Source organism: Limulus polyphemus, unplaced genomic scaffold, assembly GCF_000517525.1.
Source record: "Limulus polyphemus unplaced genomic scaffold, Limulus_polyphemus-2.1.2 Scaffold2256, whole genome shotgun sequence".
Classification (NCBI taxonomy): domain Eukaryota; kingdom Metazoa; phylum Arthropoda; class Merostomata; order Xiphosura; family Limulidae; genus Limulus; species Limulus polyphemus.
The window spans coordinates 140,188-156,410 of record NW_013667866.1 but is presented as its reverse complement, the minus strand read 5'-3'; the positions used below and the strand labels follow the sequence as shown (position 1 = coordinate 156,410).

The 16,223-nt window shown below is 35.2% G+C and overlaps 1 protein-coding gene across 2 annotated transcripts in view; it reads left to right on the top strand.

The window, feature by feature from the left end:
• Positions 1 to 16,223, top strand: part of LOC106466425 (serine/threonine-protein kinase Nek8-like) — a 77,470-nt gene that overhangs the window by 1,100 nt on the left and 60,147 nt on the right. For both annotated transcript variants that reach the window (XR_002612194.1, XM_022394434.1), the window contains exons 2-7: positions 696 to 1,015; positions 1,420 to 1,520; positions 7,481 to 7,657; positions 9,669 to 9,748; positions 10,190 to 10,311; positions 15,388 to 15,503. Coding sequence is in view for 1 of the 2 variants with exons in the window: in XM_022394434.1 (XP_022250142.1) it covers positions 769 to 1,015; positions 1,420 to 1,520; positions 7,481 to 7,657; positions 9,669 to 9,748; positions 10,190 to 10,311; positions 15,388 to 15,503 (843 nt within the window). In the remaining variant the exon portion in view is untranslated. The remainder of the gene's footprint in view (positions 1 to 695; positions 1,016 to 1,419; positions 1,521 to 7,480; positions 7,658 to 9,668; positions 9,749 to 10,189; positions 10,312 to 15,387; positions 15,504 to 16,223) is intronic.

Below are 16,223 nucleotides of genomic sequence, written 5' to 3'. Positions count from 1 at the left end.
ACTATTTACTAGTTACCATAAAAGTAATTGCTCAAGTGTATAGACTTATCCCTTTTTCCTCTCTCCAAGCTATTGTTTAACTAGCTGTCAAACTAAACTTGTGACTAATCTTCCTGGATATTATACTGTGACTTAAAACCAAGTGTGCTGGATTAATTTCTGTGAAGGAGGTTATTCATTTAACCAGTTCTTTTTCTATGCTTATGTACATACAAAATGATCAATGTCCCTATAGATTATTCTACATGCAAGACTTAAAATGAAGTGTTTTTAATTAACTTCTATGGATGAAATTATCACTCAAGTCAGTTATTTGTGTCTGCACTTTCTTAAAAGAGAATATGCCTGAAAATGTCATCCAAGATTTCATTCTCTCTTTGTCATTGTTTACATATTTTATTTTGCTTGTTCTTGTCATGTTTTATAATGGCAGTTTCCTTTATAACCAACCCAGTGAGGATCGTAGCTCCTACACCAAAACATGGTGCCCCTCAAGTTTTCTTTCTACTTTTATACATACATTTGGTAGAGTTTGGTGATTTTTGTTTTTCAGAATTTAAATTTTAAAGTTTTTCAGCTAAGTGTGGTTTGTAAATTTACATTAAATTATTAAGGGGATATGTGTATAAAATAAGCATATACATTATATATTATAATTCCAAGTAAATTTCTTTACTTTCCCTCTATATTTACAGTTGATCAATGAAATATTGGGAAAGTCACTACAAAAAAATCATGACTGCAGGTGGAGTAACAGACAGTTGAGGAATGAAGAACCCTACAACCGCTTTTGAGGTGTGGGAGGCATCATTACAAGGAATATCAAGCACTGGAAACACTTATTCTTCTGATGAAACATCTGCTCAGTTTTTAGTTAATCATCTGAACATTGCAAGAAGACTTCTAATTGTTTCAAGTAAATACAAATTTTCCAGCCAGATTCCCCAAGCTGTCCGGTCCTGTATCAGTCTTGTGCTGTATCAGTACGAGATTAATTCACTGGATGACTTAATTGGTAAGAATCAAGTTTTTCCACACTGACAGGTTTTGTGTTGTATCTGTAGGAGATTAATTTACTGAATGACTTATTTGGTAAGAATCAAGTTTCCCCACACTGACAGGTTTTGTGTTAGTTTTATGTTTTATCAGTATATGATGAATGGATGAGTTAATAAATAGTTGAATAACACAGAACAGTTAAAGTAATGAAGTTTCAGTAAGTGACATTATATATTAAACACATCAATCAGTTGATAAAAATCTTCCATTCTAGTGAATTTGTAGGTTGAAATTGTTAGGCTCGTACACTGAGAAAGTTCTTTTGTAATACAATTATAGATTACTGTCAAAAAATATTAAGAGTGTATGATTAAAATACTAGTAAATTAACATTAAAAACATATATATGTATATTTTTAGGAATGGTTGCTGCAAAACTTGGTGGAACAAAGGTAGCAAGCATTGCTTTCATAGCTCACGGAACAGAGTCTGAAATATATCTTACTGTTAATAAAAAGAGGGTAAGTTAAAGACACTTAGAAACTTCATGAAATGAATATATATTTATGTAGTTTTTATCAAATAAGATGATTATATAAAACTGATCCAGAAACACCTTAAGCTTTTGTATAACTTTTCTTATTAAGGTTAGAACTAGGAAGTGTGACGGGTAAGAATTACTTGTTTATGGGTAATGCTAAAAGTTAGGTTTTGAATTGCATTTGTTTTGATGGATTTGAAATAGAGGTATATAAGTCTTTTATACAATTAGTAAAAACATTTATAGCTTTTATCTTGTTTTCCTCTTTTTTTTTAGTACATTAAAAGAAGATAAATGTGGAAAATGTAAACCAATTATACTCTTGGAGATAACTTAGAAGTTCATGTGTTTATTTTTTATGATTATAAACTAGGAAATGTAAATTATTAGCTAAGGGAGAACATCTAAATTCCGTGATGATAACTTACCTCCTTGTGCACCTGCCTATGAGACTTGCATGACACTAGCCTTGAGGTAACTCCCACCTAAATTCATGTGTTTTATGTGAACTGCACCAGGGCATGATGACATCATCATGTAACAAAATCCATCCACAAATAGGAAGGTGACATAACCTCCATGCATTTACACTTGTGTTCGATCATTCCTTCCTAAGACTTCTACCACACAGGAAGGTAACTGTACTTTCTCTCTTATCTCCCTTCCTTCTATCTCTCACCTATTTGATTGTTTGGATCTGGATTGGCTCTTAATTCTCCCATCATTTTTCTTCAAGTGGAGCATGGGAGACCCTTTCTACTTACTAGTTTCTAGCTGCTTGGACAGTGGATCCCTAAAAAACAATAAAGATATCTCTTGTATCCACCTTCAGCAGCCAGTGTCTATTCAGTATAGTTGAGGTGAGCACACATTGTATGAAAACACAATACATAACTAAAGGGCTCGCCTTTTTCAACCAGAGTCTGTTCAATATAGTCGAGGTGACCACACAAGGTATGATCTGAACACACCCCAACCACACTATATGTACTGGCTCGCTGACTACTCGTGTGCAAGTGTTTCAATGATCATATTTACATTCCACCCATCCCTGCAACACATAGGGCTCATTTGTCTTATCTAGATAAAATTTTACATTAGCCCCTCTACCATTTCAGTGAAGGATTCTAGCATTTCTGTGTGAGGAGGTGCATTATCGTCTTGGAGGTTAATATTTTCCTAACTTGAAGATGTATTTCCAATAGATACCTCCTCACACATTCTCACCCATCCTCCTCACTTCTGGTGCATATTCTTTTTCTTTCCTCGTCAAAGAATGAAGTTATCATGAGTGCAAGTGCATAGGTGAAGTTATTGCACATGGAGGTTCTGTCACCCTCCTATTGATGGAGGGCTTTTCTCGATTGGTCATGTCATCATGCAGCAGCTCATTTCTTGTAAAACATGTGAATTTAGGTGAGAGTTACTTCAAGGTTAGTGGCATGTAAATTTCAGATGTGTGAGGAAGATAGCATTTCTTTATGCAGAGATGAGCATCTATCAGAAATACATTTTCAGAGGAAAAGTTTAGCATTCATGTGTAATCTATATCTTTTCTGCATGGAATGCTTTGTATTTTTCAACCTTTTGCTGAGTTTGTAGAGCATTCATCTGGTATACAGGAGGTTTCAGCTTGGACTTGACCCATGGAAATAAAAATTAAAAATGTAAAATATTAGATTATGAAACTGTATAAGGGTAAAAAGTAGATATATGGAGTCTTTAGAAATAAAATACTTTATTCAGAAACACTAATTATCTCTCTGCATAACAAATAGCTAATACTTTGCACACTGCTGTGAATATTTTTGACTTGAATAAAGTTCCAAGTTCTACACATGTTAACATGTATTGTGCCAGCTTATGATGTAGTCATCATTAGATTATAGCCCTCCATCAATAATAGGTTGAGATATCCTTCATGGGCAGTAATCCCCATGAGCACTAGAATTTAAATAAGGTCATTTTTTCTTTGACACTTCTTGTCTTCAGATATATATTTTCTCTAGGAATCACTGATATTTTTATGCTTATTATTTTAAACTTTTGCCACGATTTGTAGTGTTGTATATCTTTCCTTATTTTTCTTTATTATGTGAAAGAAAGATATAGAATTTTAAACTTTTCAGTTGGAACTTTCACTTGAATTATCTTCAGCTGATGTCTTTCTTTTAATCAGATTTGTACTTTTTGATATGTGTCATTTTGTATTTTAAGTTTTCTTTGGTAGCACTAGTGCCCATTGTTTTACCCAACATACAGATTTCATCCAGTACTCTTCAAGGTCATCATTAAACCTATCCATCATCAACATATTGGCTTGTTTTATTTTTACACACACAAGCAAATAGAAAAAAAATTGTTGGATTCTGTGCCATTATATATTACTCATAGTTTACAACAAAGAACCACCTAAAACATATGTTTTTGGATTAAATGAATTATGCATTCATGTTTCAATGTTTTTGATATCTCAAGATTTGGGTACTCTTCCTCAACAGAAGTCATCCAATAGTATAGTGGCCAGTGGTATTACTGCCATTGTGCACCAGGTGATTGATTCCATTCTGACCTTGCATCCAGGATTTCCAGTCTCCTGCTTTCATTTCTTAGCTGAGCCAGCTCTATCTTGTAAGGTGTTTCATCACTTTTGTTTTCACATCTGCCTTTGCTTTTAGTTCCCTCTTCCTGATGAGGATTAGTAGTCCTACCATTTTGGATTCCATAGATCACCTAAATCTCTTCTTTCAGTTTGGGGTTCTTTTCTTTCTTTTTTTTATCCATCTACTTATCTTCAATTCTTACTGACTCAATTTCTACACTACTTATCACTCTTTTCCTTCTTTTAGAGGTTTTACTTTATGATCCTGTCAGTTTTTCATGGGCAGCTTGCATGTATCTGTTTTGCATCGTGCTCTTGATTTGTTTCATTTTGTAGTAGTTAATTTGGTTTCTTTGTTTCCAGGATGTACTTTGTTGGGTTGCATTACTTTCTGACATTCATCCCCCTCAATCTTCTTTTCAGGACCTCTGTCTTGCACTGTTTCTTTGCAATGTATTTGTTATTTTTGGAAGGTGGATATTTCTTATACTTTGTCATCCAATGGGCTTTTGCTTGGAGGTTTCATTCTTGAGACCTCTTATTCCACTAACGTATAAATGTTTTGCCTCTACTTACCTCTGCCAAATGTGGCTTCCTCTGTGGTGACTTTCACTCTCTTTCAAGAGTCATCTCTTTGGGACGGCTGTTTCAACTCTCCAATTCAGTCTTGACCCCTACCATTTATCTCATTTACTTGGGAGCCTTTTTCATTGTGTGTGAGGGGCAGGCTCAGCCTACTTTGTTATGTCTCTGAAACACAGAGCTCTAGATACTAAGGCTTTCATTTCCTGTACAAGAATTTTTGTCCCTTTTCTTGTGTTCCTTGCTCCTCTTGTATGTGCCTCTATGTGTCCTCTTTAGTGGTTTCTGGCCTGTCACTATCCAGAGATCCACTGTATCTTACCCTCTCACTGTTGTATTGGATTATTTGATCCTACTTGACCCTGGATGTTCTTCTTCCCTCACTTTATTCAAACTTGCATCAGCTCAGAGCCATTCATGGCTCATTAGTAAGTCTCTGGGCTTATTCTGCTCAAACATGTGGGTTTCCATATCCATGGTGAGCACAAGCACTGATGGCACTTTGTGTTGCCTTGAACTTGATGATAATCAATCCTAGAAGCACACTTTTCTACCAATGCCTCTGTTCAGGAGAGAGTGCAGTTCTGGACACTGGAGTCATTTCTGGCATCTGGTCTCCAGAGGAGAGATTTCTCTATCTCTATGTCCTCAGAATGGTAACTACTCTATATGCTTGCCATCATCTTTTATCTTGTCTGTCTGGTCTTCTTATCATGATCCATTAAGACACCTCTTCTGTCATTTCTTCCATACCCTGAAAGGGTGACTCACTTCTGAGACCTCTGTGTTCCTGGTTATATACATTCTTTTTGGAATGGTGACAACTCTACCTCATTGTTAAATGTAGTAGATATTCATGTATGTATAATTCAGTTTATTTTTGAAATTAAGAAAAAAAAGCTTGTGCTTTTAAATTCATACATTTACTGCTACCCTGAACTGAAACTGAAGTGTTTAGTATAAAACTTTCAAATAATGTGCAGTATTTGCAGAATGAGTATTTAGTTTGATGCCACATACCACTCCTGCATTTTCTAAAGATTTGCCATAATGTTGAAAATAAGATCAATATTTAGTCTTCTTTTGGAATAAATATGAGGATATGCACAAACTTAAGACATGATGTAAAATTTATTGAAATTATTGTATCTGTAATGTTGGTGTTAATTAGGTAAAACTTAAGAGTTCTCATGTAATATACAAAATATACATAAGTTGAGTAAATGCTTTCAAAACATACTTACACTCCACTGTCATTTTAGCTATTCCTCGACATTGGCTTTGCCTATCTAAGCATTGGTTTCACATACTCCAGTCTTTTATACTCCACTTAAATACCTTTGGGAATATCTAACTTTTAAATCTCTCCACTCGCATCAATGCAACCTCTATCCTGACACTGTATATAAGCACCTCACTCAGATAATGTAATCACTTTTTCACGACAGAGTGTTGGTCAGTTTTTTCTGACAAAGTGCTGTGGTTTGTTTCGTTATGGGTTGCAATTTTCGCATTGCCTTGTGGATTTCCATATCATTTTAATTTCCTTTAATAAACAAACAAAAAAAAACTGAATTGATGTTTGCAGATATGAACTCCCATATTACCATTGCCAGCACAGTGGCTAATCCAATCTTTCTTATTCCTTCTTTATCTTGTGTCTCTCTATGGTCAGGGAGGGGTCACTCTCAGTTGAGGCTGTGTTTTGATCTGTTGGGAGATGAAGACATACATTAGGCCAAGAGGTGTTTTCTCCTGGTGCCTCTGAAGCTGCTTTCTTTGTTGATTCTGGTTATTCTGTGGAGAATTTGGACTCGGTTTTTTCTAATGCTTTTCTTTACTAAGTCAACTTCTCACGAGTACAATTTGAATCATCCACCTTCTACTTTTTTTCTTCAATTAGTTATTTGGGTTTCTGAAATTTTGGGGCTTTTCTCTGTGACCTTTAAGTCCACTCCTTCCTTGATGGTAGAACGGTCAGGGGGGGGGGGACTATTTAGTTTTTCCTTCTTCACCTGATATTCTTGGTTCATGCTGAGAGATTTACTGCATTATCACATGACAGGATAGATGCCACTGACCCTTTTGTTCATGGATTTTTACCTGTTACTTTGCTTACTATGGCTGAAGTATGATTTATTGCAAGGCTCTGTCTAGATGGTCCTGGTGTCACAAATTGATCCATATTTCTTTGTTTTTATTTGCCATTAAGTATAAGGGATATACTCTGCATCTAGGAAATTCTGAATTCATTTGAATGCACCTTTGTGATCTCAGTGTATGAATATTTTGCATTGGAAGGGGCTGTTACATACCATTTCCAAAAGCAATCAGTTTTGGGTGGCATCACACTACCTATTAAATAGCAAATAATATCAAAATGTCGTTCTGATACATGCCATTCCAGTCTGGTTTTATATGAGCTGTATTTTTCAGGTGACTTGGTGATATGCATATTCAAAATTGTTTTAATATAATGCACTCAACCCTCTATATAATGTAGATATTGCTATTTCCTGAGTAATAAGTGTTTAATTCTTCTGAAACTGAAGACCAGTGTTTATGTGACTGTTCTCATTATCAATGCATTTATATATAAATTGTTTAAATTCATATAGTATTATCTACATATAACTATATATATTTCTTAAGTTCACTTCTTTATAAGTAATATGAAAGAATTATTCAAATATCTTCATATATCACATGAGAAAACTTCTTGTTTTTCTTCTTCTTTTTTACATATTTTGTACCAGATATTGTCAGCTGAAACCATATTTAACAACAACCCAATCAGAGATTTTTTTTGTGCTTTGGTGGATAATTTTCTAGACAGAAGTGCAGATGGAGCACGATTTGATTTTCTGGGCTGTCGATTGGCCCAGGAGGAAATGGGAAAACTCATTATTCAAGAATTAAAGAAGATTACAAAGGTTTGAAAATAAGATTTTCTTTTTCAATACAGTTTAAAACATTCATATAACATTTTTTAGTAACTAAACTACAAAACTTTTTCAGTTAGATGTGATTATGAATTCTATAAGAACAATTGGCTAGGTTTTATCTATTACATTTATTACTAATTGTAAGTAATGAACAATAATTCTTCAACAGTTCACTGACAGAAATAAATAAATAATAAAAAAATTGCAGAATGGCAGAAATGATCAGCATTATAGAGTATTATAAAAATAATATGTTGCAACTTTTATCAATTGTTGTGCTTATTCTTTGTTTTTGGCATTTTATATATTTTAATTTGGTTTAAAAACAAATTTATGCTCTAAACAAACTCAAATATACACACAGATGAATAGTGAAGAATTGAATTTTCTAAGGTACCTAATTCCATCTGTCCTGCTCACAGCTTAACTTCACCAATTATGTGGAAATTGAATACTAAACTGTTCTTCTTAAACTTCCTTTGAAATGGTGGTCAACCTCTGCCTTTGGGTAGTATTGACACAATCATTCACTTGTTATATCCAAAATTATGAAATCTGAACACTGTGACCCCTATAATTTAAAAGTAATTATTCAATGCAGTAATCCCTATCATTACTTATGAATTAGGTGTAAATGTTAAGTTGAGACTTGTGTTTTATTTTTACTTGATTAATATTTAGGCAAGGTAGCTTTAGTAAAGGCTGTGTGATCACAAAGATAATGATATGAAATGTTAAAATGAGACTTGAGTATTATTTTTACTTGATTAATATTTAGGCAAGGTAGCTTTAGTAAAGGCTATGTGATCACAAAGATAATGATATTAAATGTTAAATTGAGACTTTAGTATTATTTTTGTTTGATTAGTATTGAAGCAAGATGGCTTTAATAAAGGGTTTGTGGTCACAAAATATTGTAAATTCTAGCCTATGAAAATTTCAAAAGTAGCTATTTGTTGACACCACTCTGTATATTTTACATTAAAAGTATATATAAGTATTTGCATAAGGTAAGATCCTGGTGCATGAAATTGTTTATATATATATGGTAAATATATTTACGTATGATGGTTGAGATGTTTACATTTTTCTAATAAGATTTTTAAATAGAAACTTCATGTCATTTAGCATTCCTGTTTGTCATATCTACATAATAATTTATTTGTGCAATATGCCTTCAATATTTTATAAATCAACTTAATATTTAGATATCTGAATCAAGATCTCGTACCAAACTAATGTTGTATTGCATAATCATTAGTCTGTAAAAATAAAAAAAAAGATTCATATCTTCAAACACAGTTAATGTGTGATTGAGTTCTGTCTGCAGGTTGTGTAATCAAGCTGTAAAACATTACCAGATCCCAAAAGTAAGTCCTTACGGTTTCTAAAATTATCTTTCTTAGGATATTAAATTGTATGCTCCTCAAATTATAGTATAAAATCTACAAGACGAAACCGTACAGTTTATAAACTTATATAAAGATTTTAATAGATGTATGTTATGCTGCCAAATTACCTAAAATAATCTTTAGGTCATGTATAAAAAATATTCAGTTAACATGCATGTTTATATATACATAATGATGAGGAATTTCTTGTTTTTACAAAGTTGCTAGCCAAAGTGTAAACACTAACCTTGTATAAATTACAAGTGAAATAACATTGATGAATTCTAGAATTAATTTTGATTCTTTACCATGCATTTTTGACCAGTTTCAGAAAGTTATTTAGGGTTACATTTTCAGTAGAAAGATTATTGAAACTCTCTTTTTTTTTTCAATGAAAGTGTGGAAATACAAAAAAAAATACGTTCCAAACTGCCATAAAAGTAAAGACATATAGCATGCATTTGGGTTACACCATTTGTCATTGACTTTGCTGAGTATTGTAGAAAAATATGCAACCTTTGTCAAACCTTAGAATAAGGGAAATTTTATATATATCTTAGATGTTTTTCAGTGTCTTTATAAGTTTGTGACTGACCTTTTTATTGCAGTGTAAAGTAGACTTTTCTAAAGATCTACCAGGGTCAGATACAAGAGTGCTTCAAGTGATAAATGATGTTGAGCAAGTTCTGTAAGTTTACTATATTCAGAGTTCTGTAGGTGTTAAACATTTCATATTTATCTGTTTATAATAGAAATGAGGAATTTCAAGAGGTCCTTCCACTGAAAAGTTTTTTTTTCGAATATTTTACTCTCATTTTTGTTGATAGCATGTAATTTGTTCATAACAATTAGTTTGGATGTATAACTAGAACAAAAACCCTGATATCTTTTGATTTGGTAGTTTAGTAGTGTTGATTGATAAGCTTGTCCTAAGTGTTTGAATAAGAACCTTTTAAAGTAATTTTTAGGAAAGTTCATGTTAGCAAGTTGATGTTTTTTGGAAATAAAAAATATTCTATATGAGCAAATAATGACTGAGTGTGGAATGTATATTTGTTTTAGTTTGAATTGATATGATTTTGTTTGAAGAACTTTTTGTTATTATTATTACCCTATTTTGTATTTTTAGTCCAGTTGGTGCCCTGTATTTCATACCAGAGAAACTAAAAGATGTATTATATGGACCCATTGAATCACGTAGCCGTTCACAGAGTATGGCTGAATATGAAAAAATACGAACTGTGGGGAAAGGTGATTGTTCTGCTAAAAGATTTAATTTCCTGTGATATTTAATTGGTTGCAAAAAATGATTGTTAATGAAAGGAATGTGTAATGAAAATAAAGGTTTACAATATTTAATTGATTACTTTTGAAATTGTAATGTGAAGAAATTTAAATTCCAATATGATATCTTATCTCCTCTCTCAAAAAAAACCTTTCTCAGTTTACACTACCCTTTATTGGTGCAGATTTTCTCTCATCACTAGCCTTCATACTCCTACCTACCCCCATGCATGTTAACATGAGACATCTGTATACTAACATGCAAATGATCATGTAGCAACCTTCCACCACTAGGAATACGACACTACCCCTATTGTAACTAGTGCCTTTCCAACCTTGCAGCCCTTAATCACTTCTCGATTGATAGTTGTCTGTTAGGATGTGTTTTCTCTCAAGTTTATTATTTAATTTCTTTTTTTTTTCCTGTCATCTCCAATTTTAATATCCTTGCAATGACACATGGTTTCAACCTCAGTTGCTGTAACTACTACAGCTGATTTCTTGGGGCTTAACTTGACTTCCCTTTTCTCCCACACCTGTCTTGTCCCTGTTTCTCTTTCTGGTCAGTTCTATCCTCCAGAATGGGGAGGGCAGGCTCATGTCCCCTCATTGGGACAACGTTATGTATATGGACTTCGAACACTGGGGGTTCGGAATTTGATTGCACATGGTGGTAGTTGTACCATTTATACTACATCAGACATGCTACAACAATGTTTTAGACAGCTTTACCCAAGTTTGGAGATCATTTGTCACAGATCCTTGGATCCTGAGGTGATTGCAGTTGGTTTGGTCATTTTTCGATTCCCACTCCTCCATGAATTCCTTTTTCCTGCCAGAGTATTTAGGAGGTGGTTTGGGACTTGCCTTGCAAGGGTGCCATCATATGGGGAGATTTATATATTTGGGTTTTTTTATTCCCATATGTTTTTGTCCTCTAGAAGTTATGGGACTGGTGCTCTGTCTTTGCTAGGTCACCTCTGAACTGTTTATTGGTCCTCCCACTTTTAGCCACGGAGTCATAATTACCCCTTTGTTGGGTTTCCCTCTTGGCTTGTGGTGGACGGAGGGCATTGTGTTCAGATGCATTCCTCCTCATTAACTTCTCCCCAGCATCTTAATTTTCTTCATTTCATCCACAGGGCTATGTGTTTTTAGTCTGAACTCCTCCATCAGATCTCTCCTTGGCTCTATACTATTTTTTATTGGATGGTGTTTGCCTGTCCTGTTCCTTTCCAGAGACCATCTTTTCCACTGTGGCATAGACATTTGGCTTTCTCTCAGTCTGATCCTGCATTTTTTACTAATTTTCTTCTAAGAGTAAAGACTCATGTTGGTTGGTTTGTGAAGGTGAAAATGTTTTCTCTCACTTCCACACAATTCCTAGTTCTTCTTTGGGTGTTTTTTTCTTCCCTACTCCGTTGGGTCCAGTCTTCTACCTTGTTGGTTTAGGGCTATGTAGATTCTGGTGTACAGCCTCTCCTCCTCTGCTTCTCCCATTGTGTGAGAGGTTCTTCTTTTTTTGGGGATGTGGGCTTCTCAGGAACTCATCCCTCTTGGGTCATGTCCTCACTGGGTTTTTTGGTCCAGAGGAGCCTTGTTTGGGATCCCTTGAATGCTCCTTTCATCCTTTCATCTTCCTCCCAGACTGACTTCGCCTGTTGGTTGGATCAAGACAACACCTGTTTAGGTGTTTCTCATCCTCCTCTACATCTGTAGGCTTCCCTTTACAGTAGGGATGATTTTCTGGTTGTTCAAGAGGTTTTGGGATGGTTGTCTTTCTCGAAGTCCTCTCTTCTTTCCATCCCTGGAAGCTCCTAGCAGTTTGTTGGGGTCTGTACCCTTTCTTCCAGCCCTACAGGGATGGTTGGTGATAGTCTTTTTCTGACTACTCATCTATAGTCTTGTACATCTTCAGGCAAGAGGGCACTAGGTTAAGTGACCTCTGGTTTAGGCCACTGGTTCTCCTGTATTGGGCAACAGCCATAAAATTCTTTTTTTGGCTTATCATTATTCCAGGTGCCCTGGATCTCATTGCAGATCATTTATCACATCCTAATAGGATCTTTCCTATAAAGTGGTCCCTGGACCCATGGGTATTTCAGGGAGGCTTTGTGCCCTGTGGGGTGTTCCTTATCTAGATGCTTTTTTCACTCATCTCAATTCTTAGCACTCCTAGTTTTGTTTCATATTCTTTGGCTGTAGCATTGGTTGCTTTTGGTCTGGATTGGAATGGTCTTTACCTATATTTGCATAATCTACCATTTATCTGCTTTCCTGGTCTCTTTCCATCATCCAGACCACTCTGTGTCAGGTTCTTTTGGTGTCTCCAATTTGGATAGTTCTGCTGTGGTTTCCTCTTGGGCACCATCTTCTTGTATCACCTTTCCCTATTCCTTCCTCCCTCTTATGACCCAGCATGGCATGTTTTATCTGTCTGTTCACATTGTTCATTTTCATGTATGTTTTTGTCCAGTCCCTGGTCTGGTGGGACAGTTTTTTCTGTTGTGTGAGGCATCCTTCTTTTTCTTCCTCAGTGGGTTAGATAACAATGGACTGTTTCCCTTTGCTAATGTGGGATTTCCCAGATCTTCCTTTTTGCTCAATACTTCAGCAGTCTGTGTGGGTATTTCTGCCTTCACACTCCTCTGTCTGGTTGTGGCTCTCTCCTGTTATCGGGTGCACACTGATTTCTTCCATGTTAAATGCTCCCAGTGTTTATTCCTTGGAATCCTCCCAGTCCTGTTACAAATATCTAATTATCATTATGGGTTGGATTTGCCAGTAGACTCATCTGGCTTATTCTTCCTTTTCTCCAGATTATTTTCGTATTTTCTGTGTATTTCCCTTCATATTCATCATCTCATCCTGTCCCTGGATGCTCATTTCCTTCATCCATAGAAGGATTTCATTGGTGTCAGTATGTGGATCACTCTTCATACCTTTACTGCTTATTATCTTCACTAACTAGTCTTTTCTTGTTCCAAAGGATTTTGTATTCTTCCAGTTGCCATTTTGTGCTACACATATTCTTTTTGAGTGGATAAGTTCTCCATTAATCTTGTTTCCTTTTCAGAGGTCTTTGATGCATAGTTGGATGGATCCCACCCAGCGGTGAGTGTTGCCTGACCAGGTATACTTATTCTTAAATCTGCACTGTAAGACCTGTGTGTCAAGTTATGCTCACCATAAAGATGTGGTGTTCCGCAAGACTGCTAGAAGGTATTCCTCGTGGGGTTTTGCTTCTTAAAAATGTTTACACCAGACCATACACTCATGGACTAACATGAGTAAAGCAGACAGGGATTACAGACCATCTCTGATGATCTGTGTACTGTCAATTACAGAATCGGTTTGCTTTTCAAAATAAGTTATCACGGTCTCCCATTGCACTGTCTCTGGTGCTGCGTTCCTCTGGACTCACCGACACACTCTTTTCCACCTTCTTCTAGGGAAGTACAGGAGTCCTTCCCACTTACCAGTTTCTAACCACTTGGGTGGTGGACCTTGAAGGCCAGTCCTCCTGAGTGTACTCAATACCATTCATTTGAGAGTAGGGTGGTGGCATTCTGCCAGTCTAGATGACATTGGTGCACTCCTACCACAGACTTGATGTACAATGCCAGATGCTGCTAAGTAATGGACAATGCATTCTGCCAAAATATCCAGTTTGCCTCCTCAGGTCCCAGTGGATATGGTGATGGTTGGATGATAGAGCTGGACCAGCCACATAAGTCCTCACATGTCTGTGGCAAGTTACCCTCCTTCTACCAGAGACTGGACAATCAATTTTTAATGCTGTTTGGTTATGGACTGGAGATGCATTCCCACCTTGGCTCTCCACCTTCTTATCATCCCCTGGATGTCAGTTTCCAGTAGATATGGTTATGGTTGTGTTGGAGGTGTGCACATGCTGAGTGGGTACTGGATGGTTGAATTGTGGTATGATGTGATCTAGTCATTCAACACCAGGGGAGTCTGTTATTTTCTTTCATTTTAATGGGGTCCCTTCTTTGTTCTTCCCTCTTGGCTATACATTAATAGAGGGTGAAGAGTATACCTGTATTTAGCTTTTCTCACACTCCATGGTTTTCCTTTGTATACTTTCTAAAGGGATATCATTTTCTCACCAGTCTTTCCACCTGTTCAATGTAGGATTCTAGCTTTTTGTGAGAGGAGTTAAGACATTATATCGGAAGTTAACATTTTCCTTAACTGAAAATGTATTTCTGATAGATACTTACTTCCACTAACATTTTCCACCCATCCTCCCCACTTCTGGTGTGGTTTAGTTTGAAGTAATTGAGGACTAAAAGGTTGGAGAGTGTGCTAGTTACAATAGTGATAGTGTTGCACTACAATTGGTGGAGTGTTGCTGCATGATCATTTACATGTTAGTATGCAGATGTCTCACATCAACATAAGTGAGGTTAGGTGGGAGTATCAACTTTGTGCCAATAGAGGGCAGTAAAGTTCAGAAAGCTTTTTATGAGAACAGGTAATTATCTACTGGAAATACATTTTCAGTTTAGGAAAATGTTAGTATTTATAACTTTTTGTTTTGTGTAATTGGTATTCGTATAAGCAAGCTTTGAGACTTTTTCATTTTATCTTAAAAATGCCTATCATTTTGATTTATATCTTTTGCATTGTATTTTATGAAATTTATCTATTTGACATTCAAGTTATTAGACCTTGAATGTTTACTAATGTTTTGACAAGTATATCACTCTGTTTGCATCAGTTTCTCAAAAATAAAATTCATAAAATTTAAAATTCTGTTTGTTTTATGTTAAATTGCTGACAACACTACCAACTAGAATGACTGTCAAGTTCATGTAATTTCAGACCAGTGTCTGTTATATTTTGTACAGTTTATGTTTATATTTAGAGAAAGCATGGTTAAGTCTTCTTACCATCATAAATTTTGTCATTTTTGTGTGTGTACATACACATAAGTGTCATAGATGATTGAATATCTGTTTTTCTTTATAATTTCTAGATTAATCATTACTAAAACCTGACATATTTGTACTGTTTTAGGGGCTTTTGGTACAGCTGTGTTGTATAGAAATAAAAATGATGACTCACTGGTTATTTTGAAAGAAATCAACATGCATGATCTGACTGCAGGAGAGAGGCAACTTTCTATGAATGAAGTAAGAAATAAGTGTCACTCTAGTTTCTCTTGCAAAAATGAATTCACAACCGTGTGTACTAAAACCCATAATGGAACCATTAATTTGTGTATTGGAAACCAGAACAAAGCTTATAATGTGTGTACTAAAACCCAGAATGAAACAGTATTGTGTTCAGTAATGCCATTGTGAGTGTGTAATTGGTTATCAAGTACACTTGGAATTATTTGTAGATTTAATTAATGTGTGTACTGGAACCCATAATAAAACTATTAATGTGTGTACTTGAATCCATAACGAAACTATTAATGTGTGTACTGGAACCCATAATGAGACTGTTAACATGTGTACTTGAACCCATAATGAAACCATTAATGTGTGTACTGGAACCCATAATGAAACTATTAATGTGTGTACTTGAACCCATAATGAAACCATTAATGTGTGAACTGGAACCCATAATGAAACTATTAATGTGCATACTGGAACCCCTAATGAAACCATTAATGTGTGTACTGGAACCCATAATGAAACTATTAATGTGTGAACTGGAACTCATAATGAAACTATTAATGTGTATACTGGAACCCCTAATGAAACCATTAATGTGTGTACTGGAACCCATAATGAAACTATTAATGTGTGTACTTGAACCCATAATGAAACTATTAATGTGTATACTTGAACCCATAATGAAACTATTAATGTGTGTACTGGAACCCATAATGAAACTATTAATGT